Consider the following 20,868-nt stretch of genomic DNA (forward strand, 5'->3'; position numbering starts at 1 on the left):
GTGTTGGGCACAAGGATTAGTTTACTGTCCTCGGTTGCCCTACTGACTTGCTGAATAAACAGTAGCTTGCACCTTTCACAGTGCCTCTCACCAAAAGCAATTTATCCAATTTAACCTAAGCTCCAAAAGCCAACAATGGTTCTTTGATGCTGGAGAGAGAGACATGTTAGTACTCTCTCCAAAATAGAACAAAACCACGTATGCGCTATACTAAGGCAAAGGTGTCCATAATTGCCTGACTGAGTGCTGCCTCAGCAGCTTCCAGAGAGCCAAAAGCCTATTTTATGTCAAAGTGAACTGAAGGGGCCTCAGATCAAGGCCACCTATCCCAGGGGACAGCGGTTCTGAATCGTAGGTCTGCCTCAAGCAGGTTTTAGGATGTCCACCAGGTGCAGCCCAACCTACCTTGGCCTGGGGAGGAGCTGTCTTGGCCCCCCCAGCTGAAGCGAGTGCTAAGGAAGGGGAGAGGGTGGACCTGCCCTGCTGGCCCCACAGTCTCCATGTTGTGAGCGATGCTGCGAGCAGGTGGGTGAGGCTCTGTGCTGCTGGTACTTGGCTGAGTGGGGCACCAGGGTTCCCAGCTACTGAGCCCTGCCCACTGCAGCCGGAGCCACGTGGGGAGGGGAGCCAGGCTGGTCCTCTGCCATGAAGGGAGTGGCGACAGATCTGTGGTGCCAAGCGGAGCTGCTGGGAGTGGTCAGTCGGAAGCCACTGCAGGTGCAGGCGGGCAGGCGGGGATGCCATGTGTCCCCTGGAGCAGCATCACTGTGTGAACATGGCCTTAAGTGCCATTGGGCACAGGGCCTGCAGTGGGGCATGGAGCGCTGGGTGAGGTGCAGTCTGGAGTGGCCACTGCCATGCTTGTGCGCACCTCTCCATGCTTCCTGTCCCACCCTACCACGGGCAGCTGGGTTTCCTGGCCCATGCTGAACTCTCCTTCGGCCTCTGTGAAAGCCCAGGAGGAAGTTAGCTCTGCTGTGGACATCCATAGCCAGGGACTACTGACCGCAGCTGGTCTAGTGGCACCAGGCATTGATAGGATGGATGTCATGTTGCCTCAGCCTGCCTAGCTACAGGGAAGCGGGCTGGTGTCGCACACCATGGTGCTGGGGCCTGGAAGCAGCAGGGTCTGCTATGGAGGGTGGCACTGCCTGCGTGCCTCTTGGGTCTCACTTGGAAGACCTGTCTCTTGCCTGAAGTGGGAACTTTTTTAATGTAGGGGGAACCTCTAAAGCTGAGGCCTCTCTTAGTAGAAGGGGAAAACATCTTCTTCTTTGTCCAAAGTGGGAAGACTATTTCTGAGCCTTCGCTTGTATGCACCGCCATCCAGCAATTTATTCATATTGTGAACTCAGAAGAACCATACTTTTGTCCTGTTATTTAAAAGGTCCTTTTAATTAAATTAACCCCAAAGAGTGGCTTCCTGTTAAGCAAATTTGCTTTCAGTGTGGTATTCTAAAACTTCCTTAACAAAGGCATGATCCCTGCTTTGCTTATGGATACCCTAAGATTTCTATAACGATAATATATCCATCCAGGTGAAACATCATGATGATTTATTTTATGTCAGTTATAATAATTGTAATTTAGTTTACGTCAGTTGTCATTTTTTGTACCTTTTATTGTCCTTTTTTATTTTATACACTATATGTGTGTGTTTTAACTATATAACTATCAATTTAATACAGATTTTAATCTACTGGATATGAAGAAAAACATTTGTTGTTGCACAGGTGGGCTGTGGAATTTTTATAGTATGCTAGAGGAGGCCTCAGGAAGAAAAAGGTTGAGAACCCCTGCCAGGGGACATCCTTGCGTTTGTTATTCTGTATTAAAGGCTTCTAACTGCAATATAAAAATCCACAAAGTCCTTGTTGAGCAACTTCTCTTTTTTTTTTAATTAAAAGTTAACTTATAAAGGCCTTAAGATATTGGAAAATCGACAGTTGTATTTTTCTCAGACATCAAAATGTTCAGGCTATTTGGATGTCTGTTGCAAGATGACTGCATTTCTCCAGTGTCATATGTAATGCAGCAGTTGCTATAGCAAATGGCTACTAATTCTGTTATGTAGTAAATAGTTATATAATGCTGCTTTTTTCAGCTTCTCATTTCCCATTTTTCCTAAGATTTGCATAGCACTGTGATATTATTTTGTATCTATAGCAGGGGCCAGGGAGTCAGTGCTACAGACTTTTTTGTAAAATTATACATGTTGTACAGACACAACAGTGCTGGGTTTGCAGTTGCTCTGAATCAGACACATTTTTCTTCCCTAAGCAATGCAGATGAAATGACAATCAGCAGAGTGCCTCTGTCGCTGCAGGCTGCAAATAAAACAAGGGTAGGAGGAATCTGCATGGCTGTATGAGGGAGTTTGTGCAGACTTCTCCTCTGTGATTTCATGATACAGCATAATAGAAGAATGCAAATGCTAGCTAGCATGCTGAGATAGGTGCATGTCATAGAAATAAATCTAAATAAAGAAGTATGTGTGCATACATAGGTAAATCAGAATCTAGCTTTGTGTTAAGATGTCTACATTTATCACTACTGCTCATGTGGGTTAGTGCTTTCCTCAGTAAGAAGTAGCTGGGAGTGTGTTTGAAGCATCATCTACATGAGAAACAGATTAATAGTCTATTGCAATAATTAATTATTACAGATATCTGGACATGGCAGTTTCCTGTGGGAGTTGCTTTATTTTTTTGGTGTGTAAGAGGCACCTGGTTATAAGATACACCCCCCGCCAAAAGGCATGACTTTGTGGGTAACATTGGTTAACATAAATTTAATTGATTTGTAGTCAAGTCTTATAATAAATTATCCATTATATAACTGCTGCATAAGACACACTTCAATTTCAGACTCCTGCCTTTCTGCCAGTGTTTTATACACTAGAAAAAACTGCAGTACTTTTTAAAAGACACAATATTTCTGACAGGAAAGGGTCAGAGGAAGATGCATTTCTTACAAAACTGCTTTCTACAGACCTAAGTTTCCAAAAACTGTTCTTACTTTGATTTCTAATTAATTGTTGTCTTACACATGTGCACACACATGCATACACGTGCACAGAGCCTCTAAAACTTCAAGCTTTCAAAACTGGTTCATGGTCAGAGAGGTAATGTTGCATGCTATCTCAAAGAGAAGAATGCCTTGTCAGCTGCAGAGACATGGGCTGAATGTTTCACATGTTAGAAAGAAAATGTGTTTGTTCTTGAAACATCAGCTAAACAGGAGAACATCCGAGTTCCCATCCGAGTTGAGAGCATGTAATATAATAAGCCTTAGTCTGTCTGTCTGTCTGTCACACTTTATTCGCACTTTGATTGGTTGTCTTGGCAGCCAATCGCAGTGTTCACTGAAACAACCAATCAGAGTGCTCCATGAGTATTCCAGACAGGAGGTGGTGGTGATGGCAGAGGAGCATGGACATGATGGAGGGGACAGAGCAGGGGGGCGAGGGTGCTGCTGGCCTCACCCCCTCCACCCCTCCCTGGCCCTGCTCCCTGGAGGTGGTGGCGGCATGGGGTGCTGGCTGAGGTAGATGGAGGGGATGTTGGGGCAAGCTTCCCTTCCCTTCCCCCCTGCTCTTGGGAAGTGGCAGGGGGTTGGTGGGTGGTCGCGCTCTGTTCCCACCCACCTCCCCCACATCATTCCTGATGGGCAGTTGGCTAGTATTTTAAGAATCTCTCTAGTTAAAGAAGGTGGAGGATTGAATACATTTTAGGATCTTGCTTCCCTCACTAAGAAAAATTGCATTGCATAACACTACTTAGTGTTTTTCATCCAGCAGTCTTCATGTGCTTTCCAAAGGAGGTCAGTACCATCTCTTCTAATTTTAGAGATGGTGAAACTGAGCCATACCCCAGGGTCACCCATGTCAGCAACTGAGCAAAGAACAGAGCCCAGGTATTATGCATTCCAATCTCATGAAACCATTGAACCCCACTATCAGCTATGAATATTGCTGCCTGAATATTCCCACTTGTAAAATGGGAGTATTAATGCTTACATATGCTTATTGCATACATTAATTTTGTGAAATATATTGATGATCAAGTAGCACAGAAGGATGAAGTATTATCAGCATCTAATACTAGTGGATTTAACCACAAGATAGTCTTGTTTGGTTCAGTACTGACTCATTCTAGCGTGCTGGGCTGAAAGATGTTTTAGGATGCACCAGACAATTCTTTCAGAGGAAATATATTCCCTGTTTACCCACACAGCTTTTGGATGTCTTGGCATTAAATGACTATAGAGATATTCAATTTGGAACAGAACCAAAGGAGACTTTCTGAAACAGGCCACATGTTACCCAAAAGGTTGTCTGAAAAGAGGCTTTTATGGGAATGCAAGGCTTCCCTTGTCTTCTTACAGAATGGGAGTAAGGAGAGCAGGCCAGCTCTCTACCTCAGATATCCATAAGTAGGGACCTACCTAATTTGCGGGGGCTGCCCCCTATTTTGCAGGCAGAATGCAGACCTAGGCAGCTATTTTGTGGGTAGAGCACAGGGGGCTCCCCATGCCTCTGATTGGCTCGGGGGCCCCAGTGGCCCTGCCCCTCACCACTGATTGTCTGCAGGGCCTGCCTATCATGTGGCCCTGCCCCTCACTGCTAATTGGTTGCAAGGGCTCTCCATCATGCAGCCCTGCCCCTCTTCACCAATTGATGGAGCGGGGTGGGGCCACATGACAGGCAGCCCTTGCAACCAATCAGTGCTGAGGAGTGGAGAAAGCAGTCATCAATAAACAGGAGGAACTTGTTCTCCTTCTAAATGCAAAAAGCTACGATGTCATTGGGATAACAGAGACCTGGAGGGACTCCACCCATGACTGGACCATGAGTATAGATAGGAGGGACTGAGTGGACAATAGGGGTGGGGGTGTAGCTCTCTATGTCAAGGAAAGCTACGCGTCCCTGCAAGCTGACACTGGCACCCACAGTGGGCGACTTGAGACCCTCTGGGTTAAAATCTGTGGGGAACACGGCGCAGGAGATACTATGGTGGGGGTCTACTACAGAGTCAAGACCTTGACCAAGAGTTCACCAGGGAATTGGCTGAGGCCGCAGAATCCCGGTGTACGGTTGCCATGGGAGCCTTTAACTACCCAGATATCTCATGGGAGTTGCGCGAAGCCAAATCCGAGTGGTCACATAGCTTTCTTTCATGTATGGCCGACCTCTATGTGACACAAGAAATCTACAGGCTGACAAGAGGTAAAGCACAGCTCGACCTCGTACTGGCAACTGGGGATGACCTAATTCACAACCTAATAATCGAGGGGAAGCTGGGTGACAGTGATCATGAACTTTCCTTGACTTCAGGAAAGCCGACTTTGACAATCTCAGGAGGCTTGTCAGTGAGGCCCTAAGGGCCCATGACCCCAGGGAGAGGGGAGTTCAAGAAGAGTGGTTGCTCCTCAAGGGAGCGATTCTCAATGCACAAGCTAAGTCTATTCCATCTCGGGGAGAAGGCGGCAAGTTGGCACAGCAGCTTCCCTGGCTCTCCAGGGACCTAGCAGACCTCCTGAGGCTAAAAAGAACGGCCTACAAAGGATGGAGGATGGGAGTTGCCTCCAAGGAGGATTATTCTGCACTGGTCCGGTCCTGCAGGGAGCAAACCAGGAAAGCCAAGGCTGCAACTGAACTCCAACTAGCTTTGAGCATCAAGGACAATAAAAAGTCCTTTTTCAGATATGTGGGGAGCTGGAGGAAAAGCAAGGGCAACATTGGACCCCTGCTGAACCAGATGGGAGAACTGACAATTGATGCCCAGGAAATGCAAACTTGCTAAATGGTTACTTTGCATCAGTTTTCCATCAGCCCCCTAAGATGGCCCTGCCCACTATGGGTCAAGGAGGTCCGGGTGAGGGAGATTCCTTGCCCTCCATCAAAGCTGACCTCATGAAGGAACATCTTGATAGGCTGGATACCTTCAAGTCAGCCGGCCCTGATGGGTTACACCTAAGGGTACTCAGGGAGCTGGTGAGCATCATAGCTCAGTCCCTGGCACGGATCTTAGAGAGCTCTTGGTGCTCTAGTGTGTGAGGTAACCACTGATTGGAAGAGGGCCAATGCCATGCCTGTCTTCAAGGAAGGGAGGAAAGTAGATCTGGCAAACTACAGGCCCATCAGCCTGACCTCTATCCTGAGGAAAGTCTTGGAAAAGATTATCAAAGGAGGCCATCCTTAACAGACTAGCTGAAGGCAATATCCTGAGGGTTACCCAGCATGGGTTTGTTGCAGGTAGGTCTTGCTTGACCAAGCTCATTTCCTTTTATGACCAGGTGATTTATCACGTGGACAAAGGGGAAGAGATTGACATCATATACCTCGACTTTAAAAAAGCCTTCAATCTGGTATCCCACGATCACCTCTTGGTTAAGCTGGCTGCAGCCTTGATGTCACCACAACCTGCTGGCTGGGGAACTGGCTCTGCGGTAGGAACCAGAGGGTGGTGGTCGATGGGAGCCAATAGTCTTGGTGTGCTGTGACCAGTGGGGTTCCACAAGGCTCTGTCCTAGGGCCTATACTGTTTAACATCTACATCAATGATGTGGACATTGGTGTCAGAAGCGGACTGGCCAAGTTCGCCAATGACATCAAACTTTGGGGTAAAGCATCCACACCTGAGGACAGGAGGGTGATCCAGGCGGATCTGGACAGACTCATGAAATGGGCGGACGAGAACCTGATAGTGTTCAACACCAAAAAATGCAAAGTTTGCACCTTGGGAGGAAAAACCTGCACCATTCATATAGACTCTTTAGTGCTACGCTGGTCAGCACTACAGATGAAAGGGACTTGGGAGTCATGGTTGACCCCAAGATGAACATGAGCCTTCATTGTGATGCTTTGGCTAGTAAAGCGAGCAAAATGCTGGCTTGCATCCATAGATCCTCTCAAGCAGATCCCGGGATGTCATTCTCTTGCTGTACTTCGCCTCGGTGAGGCCACAGTTGGAGTATTGCATCCAGTTTTGGGCTCTGCCATTCAGAAAGGATGCGGAGAAGCTTGAGAGGGTGCAGAGGAGAGCCATGCGCATGATCAGAGGTCAGGAAAACAGACCTTATGATGAGAGGCTGAGAGCAATGGGGCTATTCAGCCTGGAAAAGCGCAGGCTCAGGGGTGATCTGGTGTCCACCTATAAGCTTATCAGGGGTGCTCATCAGGATCTGGGGGAACGACTGTTCATCAGAGCCCCTAAGGGCTGACAAGATCTAATGGACACAAACTCCACTGTGACTGGTTCAGGCTGGACATAAGAAAAAACTTCTTCACTGTCCGAGCCCCCAAGGTTTGGAACAGACTGCCACTTGAGGCGGTTCAAGTGCCTACTTTGAATGCCTTGATGCTTATCTTGCTTGGATCCTATGATCCCTGCTGACTTCCTGCTCCTGGGGCGTGGGGCTGGACTCGATGATTATCCGGGGTCCCTTCCAGCCCAAATGTCTATGAAATCTTGCCCTCAGCACTTTGAGTGGGCAGTCTCTCCTGTGCTAGCCTGCTGCAGCCTGCTGAGGACTGCTGGCTTCCTCTGAAGAGCCAGCATTTTCTTTTCTGTAAGCTTTTTTTTCTTCATGGATTTTGTGAGCATTGGTCAGATTTCACATAATCTGTGAATTGCGAATTTGGTAGGTCTCTATCCATAAGATATCCATTCTTCTGAAAGTAAGAAGGGCCAGGCCATACATCCATCTCTTCCTCTTTAAAGACACATCCATAAACACACAAGAGGAAAAAGGCAAAGGGTAGGCTAGCCCTCTTGGAAACCACAAGAAGCTCCAAAGAGGAGGAATTCTTGTTGAATTGCTGAATTATTCTGGGTATGGTGAGAGACAGTGGCTTTGTAAAAGATGGTGGCCAAGGGTTTTTGTCTCTCACTTCTCTATTTGTGATAGGGTTCCTCTTTGTAGTTTTTTGTAATGTAATATGACATGTCAAGTTGACTTTGGGACTAGCAGAAAATGGGTGTAATGTAATAACTCAGCTACTTTTGGTAAGGTGATATTTATTAGCTTGCCAGAGTTTTAGAAGATAGGCTGGGCATGAAAAAATGGTCAATTACTTGATAACATTTACTGCATAACAATCAATTCAGCACATGTATAAGAATGAACAATTTTCACAAGGTTGTAGATAATTTGTACTTCTTTATTTTATTGTGTTGCTGCTAAATTATAAGATATCCCTTCTCCTGAAACCCAGTCTATTTAGTTAAACCAAGAGAAAGTTTAGGGATGACTTAATCATATTCTATAAATATCTACATAGGGAAGCAGAAATCTGATAATAGTTGGTTCTTCAGTTCAGCAGTTACAAGATAATAAGATCCAGTAGCTGGAAGCTGAGGTGAGACAAATTCAGATAAGAAATAAAGCACAAGTTAAGTGAAGTTTGTTAATCACTGAAACAAGTTATTAGGTTTGTAGTGGGTTGTCCATTACTGACAGATTTTAAATGAAGGCTTGATATTTTTCTAGTGATTATGCTGTAGTTCAAACAGGAATCATTTCAGGGATGGCCTGTGGCCTGTGTTATCCAGGAAGTCACAGTGGTTCTTTCTTATCTATGAATTCCTTCTAGTGGCAATCTGCCATCCAAAGGCCTTCTACAGACATTCAGAAAACTATACGGGGTGCAGACAGAAGTGAAAGTTTTCACCCAATCTGGCCACAGAAAGAGTTTTATAGCTGTGACCAAATACAACTGCATGACTGCATACAGCTTAAAAATGGCAGATTGGGTGAGAATCTGACCCTCCATTGCATGAGGTATCAGATGAAGACATTTCAAAATGTAGTGTCTTTTGTAAGTTGTGTCTGCGGAGCTCCCAGCCTGTTGCTGTTTTCAGAATGGGAGGAGGGAAAGGGAGTGGAGGGCATTCAGTCTGGACTTTCCTCAGCCCCCCTGGAGGGTGGAGTGGGTGGAGTGTATTGGAGCCCGCTTCTGAGGTGAGGGGGCTCCAATTCACCCACCCCACCCTTCAGCACCAGCTGGGGAGCCCCAAGAATGAGCTCCCTCTGCTGCCTTTTCCCCTCTCCCATTCTGAAAACAGTGAGCACTAGCACATAGCCATGGCTGTTGCAATGGGAACCTGGCTGCAGGATCCCAGCCCACAGCTAGATTCCCCTCCCCCCTGGAACCAACACTGAACTTCTGTCTGGTCTGGGGCAACGCTGTAACTCAGAATGCTTTGCAGAAAATGTTCTGAGTTATAGCTGGGTGCTGTACTTCTGCCTGCACCCCAGAGGTTCAGGCTTTTTCTCAAAGTTTAAAAATGGCTTCTCCAGGAGAAGCCTGGGAATAACCAGGGTTACATCATTGCCTGAGAGTTTCTCCTGGGAGAGCAAACGTCTGTATATACTGTTGGATAAGTTTTTCTACCAGGAGAACAAACCTGGAAGAATTTGCCTAGGTTATTTGAATGTGTTCTCACGCCCAAGTCTTCTCATTTGCTTATTCAAATTGTTTAAGTTTTGTTAAATGAAAACAAGAAAAACAATCTGAACATCGTGGTGCCCTGTGACCAGTGGGGTCCTCAAGGCTCTGTCCTTGGACCCATACTGTTCAACATCTTCATTAATGATGTGGACATTGGAGTCAGGAGTGGACTGGCCAAGTTCGCCGATAACACCAAACTTTGGGGCAAAGCATCCACGCCAGAAGACAGGGGGGTGATCCAGGCTGACCTGGACAAGCTCAGCAAATGGGCAGACGAGAACCTGATGGTGTTTAACACCGAAAAATGCAGGGTTCTCCACCTTGGGAGGAAAAACCTGCAGCTTCCTTATAGGCTCGGCAGTGCTACATTGGACAGCACTACAGAAGAAAGAGACTTGGGGGTCATCACTGACCACAAGATGAACATGAGCCTCCAATGCGATGCTGTGGCTAGTAAAGCGACCAAAATGCTGGCTTGCATCCATAGATGCTTCTCGAGCAAATCCCGGGACGTCATTCTCCCCTTGCATTCAGAAATAGTAAAATAAAAATAGACTGCCCCAGAATCATAACATTAAGTGTAGGAGTAAGAAGCTCCAGAAAGATATATAAGGTGTTCCTTCTTTCCTCCCTTCATGGAGTTATGCTGTCTTTGCTCGGTGGGAGATGGAGGAAGAACAGATGCAGTGACTGTGGGTGGCTTGCCATTGCCTAGAGTTAGAGACCTGTGCTAAGCGCAAGATATTTCTGCAGCTCAGAAAAGCAGTAACTCAAATGCAAATCAGAACTGCAGGCAAGATACTGCAGTCTGACAGATTCATCCAGCAATGGTCCAAGCCAAAGATCCTGGGGTTTTCCCAGTGAGTCATCAACTGGCTTTTGCGGTGGCAGATGCTCTCAGATTAACTCCTAGAAGCAAGACATAATTTAGTAGGATTTTTAATGAAACTAATGCTACTTCTAATCAGTTCACTTTTGAAGACTTGAATCAAATCTTGAAGGGAAAAAACCAGATACTTTGCTGTTTAAACAACGTACACTGAAATGTTATAATTTATCCAGCTGGCACATCCACAGTTGATAACTCATGTGGATATCTTAAGAAGCATTACAAGGCTTGTAGGAAGCTTGAGTGAGAATTCTTTCCCCTTAAATCCTTATGTATTTTAATTAACTTTAGAAAATAAAGAAATAATGGGGATGGTAGAAATGCTGGAGATCTGGGAATTTTTAAATTACATGATCTGTACCCTGGTTAGGGTTCTGACTAAATCTAAATTGCAATTGTTGGACAGCGTGTCCTCGGTTTCCAAGACTAGTGGAAGTCAATAGTCAACATCAACACTAGAGAACAGGAAGCAGTTAGCTTCAGAAGTGCTCTATTCTGAAGAAATATCCCTGTAATAATATTATACAACTCACCTATATATTCAACAAACGTTTAATAAGGCAGCCAGTATAAAGTATGTTTGGGTCACCACTTTAGTTTGAGTTTATGTGCCTCAGCTTATTTTGTAAGGGACTGCAAACAAGGATTGTCTCTCACTTCTATATTCATGATACAAGTCTTCTTTGTTGTTTTCTAGTACAACATGTCATGTTCATGTTAGTGCCAGTAGAAAATGGGTGTAATGCTGTAACTCAGCTGCTTTTGCTTATGTTAGATTTATTATCTGAACACAATTTTAGAAGGTAAGCTGGGCATGAAAAAAGTGATTGATTAGTTTATAATATGTACTGCATAAAAATCAATGCAGCCCATGTATAAGAATGAACACGCTGCTGGGAGAGACAAATTTACTGGACAACCTGATTTTTCAATTGCAAGTGATACACATCTAGAAGCCGGTTAGTCAGCAGAGCATGCCTACTCACATATTTTGGAGCTATTTGGTTTTGCAGACAATAGGACCAGGTTCCATCTTGAGAGATGCATGGTCCTGTTTCAAGCAGGAGATGAAAATCAGTGGTGAAATAATTATCATCAGAAAGTTTCAGTGAAAATATGGATTTTCACTGCAACCCACAGATTTTTCACTTGAGATAGGTCTGTTAGACACATTACAAGTTAAGGTGTAGAACTGAATGACCAAAATAACCATAGACTATGTGCCCAAAAGATGAACAAACCAGCTCTCCAAATCCTGGTTTTTAAATAGTATTTGGATCCTATGATACCTATAAGTAGTGTTCATTCACTTGTAATCTAAAGCAATCTGCAACAGGATGATGTTGCTGCATAAAAATACTGTAAAACTGTTAGTTATAAATATAATGCAGCTTGGAGATACAGTCTGACAATATTTTGAGCCCAGCATGAAATGCTATATCTCTTTCAGAGGGAATCTGCTTTATTAGATTTGGGAAGTGCTGGGACTAAAGTATGGAGTTGGTTATAAAGCAGAGCAGATACTGGCTAAATGAACAAGCCTGATGCTATGTCATAACCCCATAGAGTCCATCCTTTGTCTTTACTGAGGACATGGACCCACGCAATTCTCATAACTGTTTAAATTTGGTTTAAACCTGAAGCAGACAGACATACAATCCTGTTAAATCAGTTTAAATTTTTCTGAGAAGATTCAGAAGTGTACCCAGAAAAATCAAGTACTGTTTTGAACTATTTTATTGTGAACTGGTTCAGTATTATGTGTAGATACCAAGCATTCCATAACACAGGTCTGGTTGGTCTTCCCGGAGCATATAAATAGAGAAACCACTTGTGTTTAAGATATAAAATTTTAGCTTAGAAATAGTTGACATTCTTCCTGAGCTTTGAGTGGAAAAAATATACACAAGTACCCTCAGGGTTGTAACACTGTCTAAGTGATGATGGACAAGCTCTGATGCATTGGTTTTGATTTCTCTTAGATAAAGAAGAGGCAGCAAGATGTGGTGCGATTTCTGGAAGCCAACAGGATAGAGTTTGAAGAGGTGGATATCACAATGTCAGAGGAACAAAGACAATGGATGTATAAGAATATCCCACAGGACAGACTGCCTTCACAGGGCAATCCGTTGCCACCCCAGATCTTTAGTGATGATCAGTACTGTGGAGTAAGTCGTTTCATGGTTTTGACTAAATACATTGTTAATGTCATTTTAAAAAAAAAATCAACATTTGCCATTATATATCAGGAAGTATTATCTGAGATACCTTGGCTTGAGAGAGAGCTCTGATAAATGTCTGTGTAGTGGAAGTCCCTATAAATATTTATTTCATAGATTTCATAGACATTAGGGAAGATCATCGAGTCCAGCCCCCTGCCCAAAGGGCAGGAAGTCAGCTGGGGTCATAGGATTCCAGCAAGATAAGCATCCAATTTACTCTTGAAGGTGTTTGATGTAGGTGCTTGAACCACCTCCGATGGCAGGCTATTTCAGACCTTGTGGGGCTCAGACAGTAAAGAAATTCTTCCTTATGTCCAGCCTGAAATGGTCTTCTAGTAGTTTATTGCGGTTCGACCTTGTCATCCCTTGGGGCGCTCTGGTGAACAAACTTTCCCCCAGATTCTGGTGGTCACCCTGATAAACTTATAGGTGGCCATCAGATCACCCCTGAGCCTGCTCTTTTCCAGGCTAAAAAGCCCCATGGCTCTCAGGTCTGTCTGTTTTCCTCTGACCTCTGATCATGCACGTGGCTCTCCGGACTCTCTCAAGCTTCTCCACATCCTTTTTGAATTGTGGAGCCCAAAACTGGGCACAGTACTCAGGCTGTGGCCTCACCAAGGCCGAGTACAAGGGGAGAATGACGTCCCGGGATTTGCTCGAGAAGCATCTATGGATGCAAGCCAGCGTTTTGGCCGCTTTACTAGCTGCAGCATTACACTGCAGGCTCACGTTCATCTTGTGGTCAATGATGACCCCCAAGTCTCTTTCTTCCGTAGCACTATCCAGCGTAGCACTGCCGAGCCTATAAGGATGCTGCAGGTTTTTCTTCCCAAGGTGGAGAACCTTGCATTTTTTGGTGTTTAAGACCATCAGGTTCTTGTCCTCCCATTTGCTGAGCTTGTCCAGGTCAGCCTGGATCACCCGCCTGTCCTCAGGTGTGGATGGTTTGCCCCAGAATTTGGTGTCATCAGTGAACTTGGCCAGTCCGCTCCTGACTCCAACGTCCACATCATTAATGAAGATGTTGAACAATATGGGTCCAAGGACAGAACCTTGGGGGACCCCACTGGGCACCATGGTGAGTGACTGCCATCAATTACAACCCTTTGGGTCTGACCATGGAGCCAATTTCCCAGCCAGTGGATCGTGGTGGACCCAAGGCCACAATTGGCCAGTTTTGCCAAGAGGTGATCATGGGATACCAGATGAAAGGCATTTTTGGAGTCAAAATATATGACATCAATCTCTTCTCTCTTGTCCAGGTGATAGGTCACTTGGTCATAAAAGGAAATGAGATTGGTCAAGCAAGACCTACTCGCAACAAACCCATGCTGGCTTTCCCTCCAGATGTTGGCATTGGCCAGTCCATGAAGGATAGCCTCTTTAATAAACTTTTCTAAGATCTTCCCCAGGATAGAGGTCAGGCTGATGGGTCTGTAGTTTGCCGGATCTACTTTCCTCCTTTTATTGAAGATAGGCATGACATTGGCCTTCTTCCAGTCTTCGGGCACTTCACCAGAGCGCCAGGTGTTTTCAAAGATCTGTGCCAGAGGCTGGGCTATGATGCTCGCCAGTTCCTGAGTACTGTGGGGTATAGATCATCAGGGTCAGCTGACTTGAAGGTATCCGACCTCTCAAAGTGTTCCTTCGCAAGGTCAGCATTGATGGAAGGCAGGGGATCTCCCTCACCCGAATGTCCCTCTCCCGTAGTGGGCATGGGCGTCCCATGGGACTGATGAAAGACTGACGCAAAGTACCCATCTAATAGGTTGGCTTTTTCCTGGGTGTCAGTTGTCCCATCTTTGTCCCATCTGGTTCAGCAGGGGTCCAGTGTTGTCCTTGCTTTTCCTCTGGCTCCCCACATATCTGAAAAAGGACTTATTTATAGCCATCAGCCTCCCATCCATAAATATAAGACCTTGTAGGCAGATGAAACATTTTAGTAAGGTAGAGCTGTGCATGAAATTTCTAGAGCCTATGATTCCTACTGATTACTTGCTTGACTTGTGCCCAGCTTTAATGTTAATCTAGAAGTCTGAGAAGGGAACAGGCAATATTCATTGAGAACGTGCTCTACTGAGTCTACATGGTATGTGTATTACAGTGCAAATTGGCTTTACCATGTATTAAAAGTATAGTAAATACATGATACACAGCCCTACCATGTTGTAAATCACTTGAATCTGGGTAAAGCTGCTCCATGAATAACTTACCATGTGGCAGAACTACTGGGGAACATAACTGTTGTCTTCTCGCATAGTAATTTTCGTTTGGAGCATCTGCTTGCTCTGTGCAAATTGGCTTCCCTGCCACCTAGTGGCCAAGCACTGTAATACCACATACTGCTATGTGCTATTACAGCCAGCTTGAGAGAGTTGATTGTGGGAGTCCCCTCTTTCCTAAAGAGTAAAATCATGGGTAAGATACTCCATAGAAATGATATTCTGTCTCCTGACTTGGCACTCTGTTTATAGAAAGGCTGGGCATATTGCATTTGCACTCCCTGCAAAATCCCTTTACATCGTCAAAGTGGCATATGTTATATAACTACATTAAAAACATTTCCTCTGAAGGAAACCAGTTAAGAACTCCTCTTCCTCTGCTGAAAAGGAAACTTTTATATACATGTGAATCTCTTTCTCTGACAACAGTTTGTTGGTCAGTGGAGCTAGATCCCTGGCTGGTGTGAACTGTAATAGCTACCCCAGTGATTTAAATGCAGTTTGTACTGCTTTATGCCAGCTGAGGAGGCAGTTCTATAAGATACACATGCATAATATCAATTTTTACCATTTTTGTACCACATTGTATCCTGTAGGCCTCATAATGCTCTGCTCTTGCAGATTTGGATTAGTTCCCATTTTATATTGTCACTGTAAAACCAATGCAGCAAGAAAAGAATCAGGACTTCCATGTTCATGGAAGCGCAGCTGCTGCTTTTTGATTATACCCCTTGAAACATGCATCCTCTGGGAGATGGGCTGGTGCATAGATTTAGTTGTCATTTGGGAGAAGAATAGGTTTAACTGCAGGGCGACTTATCTTCCTGGATGGAATTGGAGGCTTACATTTTAGGGTGGATGCAGCTGGAATGTGAAAAGTGGATGTATCTTATGTTATCTTACATTAAAATATCCAGAAGGATGGACTAGTGTGCATGCGCATGTTTGCTCTTTACCTTGAGGTGCTGTGGAAAAAGACCCAACTAGAACTAAACAAGCCAGCTCAGGTACCAGAAGTAATTTAACCACAGTTACGTGGAACTCCATGCTGAGTAATTTACCCCACTGAGCATTTCCTTAGAGTAAACAGGGTAATTTAGCCTTCACGGAGATCTGTTCTTCTGTAGCTAGAGTGCTGCCAATTCTCAAGCTAGCCATTTCTATCTAGGTCAGCTATCTCTGTGCTGTGCTACGTTTTGCAGTATAGATGCATCTTATGCCTAGTTTATAGGGTGCATTGATTGGCTTAAGACAAAAAGGCTATCTGGTAGGGGTGGTTAGGAGGAGGGTTGAAGTATTTAGGGGGTGAATCAGGACTTTTAAACTAGGGGAGAGGTTTGGTTTGTGACAGTTAAAGGAGTTAAATTGGTTGTGTGGAGCAGTGTGGCTTTGAGGCACACCTTGTATGGCATATTCTTCTTACAGGTACGGTAAGCCCAATTCAGCTATATGCACTGTGTCCAAGTAGTACAATGTGAGAGATGCCCATCCCAATGGGCAAAAACATATCTTTCCTGTGTCCTTGGGACTTGGGGACACTTGACTCAATGACACAGGAAAGCTTCTCACTCTTACATATAGTGCAAATTTCAGCATTTTATAACATTTGTTTTATATGGAGAAAGAACACAAGGTTTTGAGCTTATTATCCATTTTTCAACTTCTTGGCCACCTTTTAACTCTAGTTTATCATTGTTAATCACAACTTGTTTATAGAATTTGGTGGGAAATCTCATGATGCCTATCATACAGTTTCCTCAGTATATCAGTTGTGCAGATATCTATTTTGGTCAATCTCGTTACTGTTGCTAGACTGTGATGCCTACCTGAACATCTCTACTGGTTGACAGTACTTTGAAAAGGGTCTTGGGCTGTGGCTTCACTGACAAAAAAGTGTTTTTTTCCCTGTAGGACACAAGTACTTATTAGCTATCCTGCTATCATTCTTCATTTGTGTTCAGCAACATAGTGGAGACAAAGCTCTTTATCAACAGGTAAAAAGACATCACTAAATAAAGCAGGTTAGTTTTGCTGGGATTTGTCTGCTCCACTGGGTGAAATGTTGCACATCACCCTGCCCATTGATCCTGCTGGACAATGGGCAACATGTTCCCCACTTGCAGAGATGCTCTGGGGAACTTCTAGGAATGACCCTGTAAGCAGAGAAAGCTGCCTCCAGCACTGAGACCACACCAGTGTAACAGATGCCTGGGGAATCCCAAATGGGGGAACCCAAGCAGGTGCTCCCAGGGTTTCAGGGGCCTGATCCTGCATGCTCTGTGAATTACAGTTCCCAGGGCATGCAGGATCAGGCCCCTGGTGTGTCTGCTGGGGGCAGCTGGAAAGCATGGGCAACTCTGGGCTGAATGCACTCCCCTACCACAAACCTAACAGACATCTGTCTCAACAAGACAGTATAAATTGATACCAGCTATGCCATGGATACAAATTTTGGGCATTTGTGGCATGACAAAGGGCATGAACATTTGTTTGCTTGGCCTTTGTACCACCCTTGACATATTTTTATGGTGGCACAGAGGCAATATCTGTATCCACTCTGGGTGGGCTCAGTCCTGGGGAAGGGTTCTAGTATTTAGTCCATTTAGCCTCATTGTGGTGATCTTTGGGCATGTCTACATAAGACTTTTTTACTGTGCAATTGACTAATCAACTGCACAGTAAATGTCTTGATATCTACATGTGCACCCCTCTTAGGGCACACAAAACTAATAAACTCCACAGCAGGGCAGTCTTCTAAAATACAAGCACTACCTTGCTGTGGAGTTTTTTTGTGCATAGCAGTGTACATGTAGACGCTGCCCTGGATGGCTGGAGCACAGGGTTTTTTAGTGTGGGGCTAGCTGGCAGGCATCTTCTCCCCCCCCCCCTCCCCCCCCCCTTCTCCATGTGCTGTAAGCAGGTCTGGCTGGAGCACAGGGTTTCTAAGCACAGGGGCTGATTGTTGGCTAGTTCCACACTGAGAAACGCTGTGTGCCAGGCAACCCCCCATAGCACATGGAGACTGCTCCCCCATCTCCATGTGCTGCCAAGCAGCTGCCTGGGGCACAGGGTGCCTCAGCATGGGGGCTGCCTGCTGGCTAGCCCCCACTGCCCCAGCTAGTCAGGGGCAACATCTGCATATGCACTGCTGTGTACAAAAAAACTCCAGAGCAATAAGTTCCAGAGTTTATTCATGTGCCTTAATCACATGTGTAGACGTGCCTACTGAAAGTGCCTTGTCTCCATTTTTAAGACTATTTGTATACATCTAGGTGTGTCTACATGAGTTGCTGATTAGACAGTAGCTGAAAAATGCTGTGCAGTAGTGTATCACAGGACGGACAGTGATAATAAGCTACTGCACAGTATTATTAAGCTACTGCGCAGCAGCCTCACTTATAAGACATTTGCCAGTGCTACTGGGCAGTAACTCTGGTTGCTGCACATTTATTTAGTACTTGTATTAGCAAGTACTAAATAAGTGCATAGCAATCGGAGTTACTGCACAATAGTGCCAGCAAACATCTTTTAGGTGACGCTACTTGTATTAAATAACTGCACAGTAGCATCTCATGTAGACATGCCCCCATTGTGAGGTCTCTTTCCTATGTTTATCTTGTTATTATTCACACAGCCTCTGAACAACATTACAACAAATGTTCTAGACAAAGCCTAAGTAAAAACAGCAGTGTAGGGTTCCCTGTTTGTTATCTCTATGATTGCTAACTCCAGTTTGCTCAGTTTACAAAGAACTCCGTATTTTTCCGACTCACGGACTAACCTAGCACCAGAAAGCTGTCCTGCGCTGTTTCTGGTTTATGCATTTTTACCAGCAATAAAGATTCTCAGAGGCAGAGTTACCTGTGCATCCGTCTTACCTTAGTTCCTTGGATTCTGTTCTATATCCACTTTTGCGTGAGGACAGAAAGCTGATGTAGTACTTTTTTTAAGTCCATTGTTTCATTAGCTGGACACAGCGGAACATGGCTGTGCACTTGGAACCAATTATTAATGTATAAACCAGAATAGACTTCCAGTCGCTCTGAGCTGCCTTGGCTCTTCCGTGCTAATTAATCCAAAGTAATAAAAGCTTTTTTTCTTCTCGGTAAAGTCGGCAGATCTATATATTCGTATGGCTCCCAATACACAGTGGGAGTTGATCTGCTGGGTGGGAAGCTGGCATTTTTAGTCACTTTTCCACGAGTAATATACATTGAAAGGAGAGGACTATTCACTGTTTGAATTAGAGATTTGGGATATGACAGTAACTGAAACAGACCAAAGTGACATCTGTTCTGTCTCCCATGTCTAATAGTAGCTAAAGCCAAATAGCTTGCAACGTACAAAAGAAGCATCACACGCCTATTGGTGCAGTATTGTAGGATAAAGGACAGCGTCCTTCTGCTACCAGCTGTGATCCATTCCTGTTCTGAAGACGGAAAGCCTTTGCAGTTTGTCTGAGTTACTGTAATTGCAGATGACCTTACTGATCTGGGTAGTCATTTTTCAAACTTTAAGATCCTTGCCTCAAAATTCTTCACTAGCAAATTCTATCAATGGGATTGTGAAATAACAAAGGTGTTTGCACTTAGAAAGTAAAACTCTCAACCAGACTGAAGGTCACCACAATTTCACATAAACATGATCAAGCTTCAATGCCAGTGCTATTTAATATTTTTTATAATATTAATATTTTGTTTGGAGTGTATTGCCTCATTCCCATGACACTGTTATGGTGCTATAAGCTTGTGGGACATGATAACTAACTCCATTCATTTATACTGGTACAAATGGAACTACTTAAGTGGCATTACTCCAGTTTATATCTTGCAAGAGGAAATGTTGGCAGGTGGTACCTGGGCCAGGGAGCTAATAGTCTATTTGCTTTTATTTGTCATTATGCAATATTAGAGATAACTGGGAGAGAATAAAGGAGGATACAGGAGAGCTGTTCCAAAACAAATTTCCTCTATGAGAATGGTGTGTGCATGCCTGCATGTTTTAATCAGTGAGGAAACTTCAGAGCTAGCCAGATAGTCTTTTAATTTCAGTGTAATGCTTAGATATCTTAATAAGCTACAGTTGATTGGAAATGACCCAGCCAACCAAAAGCCTTTGTTTCGGGGATTATGCATTGTGGCCTGATGAGATCTCATGCCTTAAATGGGACCTTCAGTGAACCGATTTGCTGATTTTGAAATGTTTTTTCTTCAAAGGGAAATTCATTATTCTCAGTTAGAGGAAGGAGAGCAAAGAGCTGTAAAACACTTGGCCTCCCCTGCTCTGAAGGCAGTGTAAAGTAACTGAAATACTCTGAAAGTATATGGATTGTTATAGCATTAACAAAATAGAAATGAGTCTCTCAGCCAGTAACCATGTGTTAGGACAAGGATGATAATCTTTTATGCTTACAACACACTGCATTTAACCTCTGTATAAAATAGAGTATTGTTCTCATTTGAGCAAGAATGTGCTTTTGCTATGTCAGCTAACCCATTGTCACCAGTGTTTTGGCTCATGAGATCACCAGATGGCAGGTACTGTATCCCGATGACCCAAATGAAGGTGACAGGATTTTGCTGTTACCCCAAACACAGCACAAGTCTTCATCTTTAACATGTCACATTGAAGGTTTGAAAGTGAATACATGTTTTCAAGTGAGCTTGTCTGGAATAAGAGGGAAAATTAAAGTCAGGGATAAAGTTCTGAATAAGGAAATGCTATCTGAACAGCAAGCAAAAAAATCACAACATTTAGTAGAGGTTATGAATGAACTGATCATCTTGTTTGGGGGGGGTAGAGAAAACTTTCACAGTTTCTTACATCTTCATTCTGCATCTCCATATAATATGTGCACACACAATAATGAGCTGTAAGGATAAAAACCACATCCAAAAAGACTGCTGCAGAGGCTTTTGTGTTATACCATGTTGTCAGTTATTCTGCATATGCCACCTCTGATAGAAAATTACTTTGGAAATAATATCAAGATAATTTAAAATAGAGATATTTCTCTTACTCTGTCTTCTACCCAAATCCTTCAGTGAAGTCCAGATGGGTAGAGGGGTCTACCTATGTGAA

At 44.2% G+C, this 20,868-nt stretch overlaps 1 protein-coding gene across 1 annotated transcript in view; it reads left to right on the plus strand.

Moving 5' to 3' along the window:
- SH3BGRL2 (SH3 domain binding glutamate rich protein like 2) overlaps positions 1 to 20,868 on the plus strand; it is a 62,566-nt gene that overhangs the window by 19,767 nt on the left and 21,931 nt on the right. Inside the window, exon 2 of the mRNA XM_090035341.1 lies at positions 12,326 to 12,511. Within this exon, the coding sequence (XP_089891467.1) occupies positions 12,326 to 12,511 (186 nt within the window). The remainder of the gene's footprint in view (positions 1 to 12,325; positions 12,512 to 20,868) is intronic.

This window comes from Crocodylus siamensis, chromosome 1, assembly GCF_052110815.1.
Source record: "Crocodylus siamensis isolate JL-2025a chromosome 1, ASM5211081v1, whole genome shotgun sequence".
Lineage (NCBI taxonomy): Eukaryota > Metazoa > Chordata > Crocodylia > Crocodylidae > Crocodylus > Crocodylus siamensis.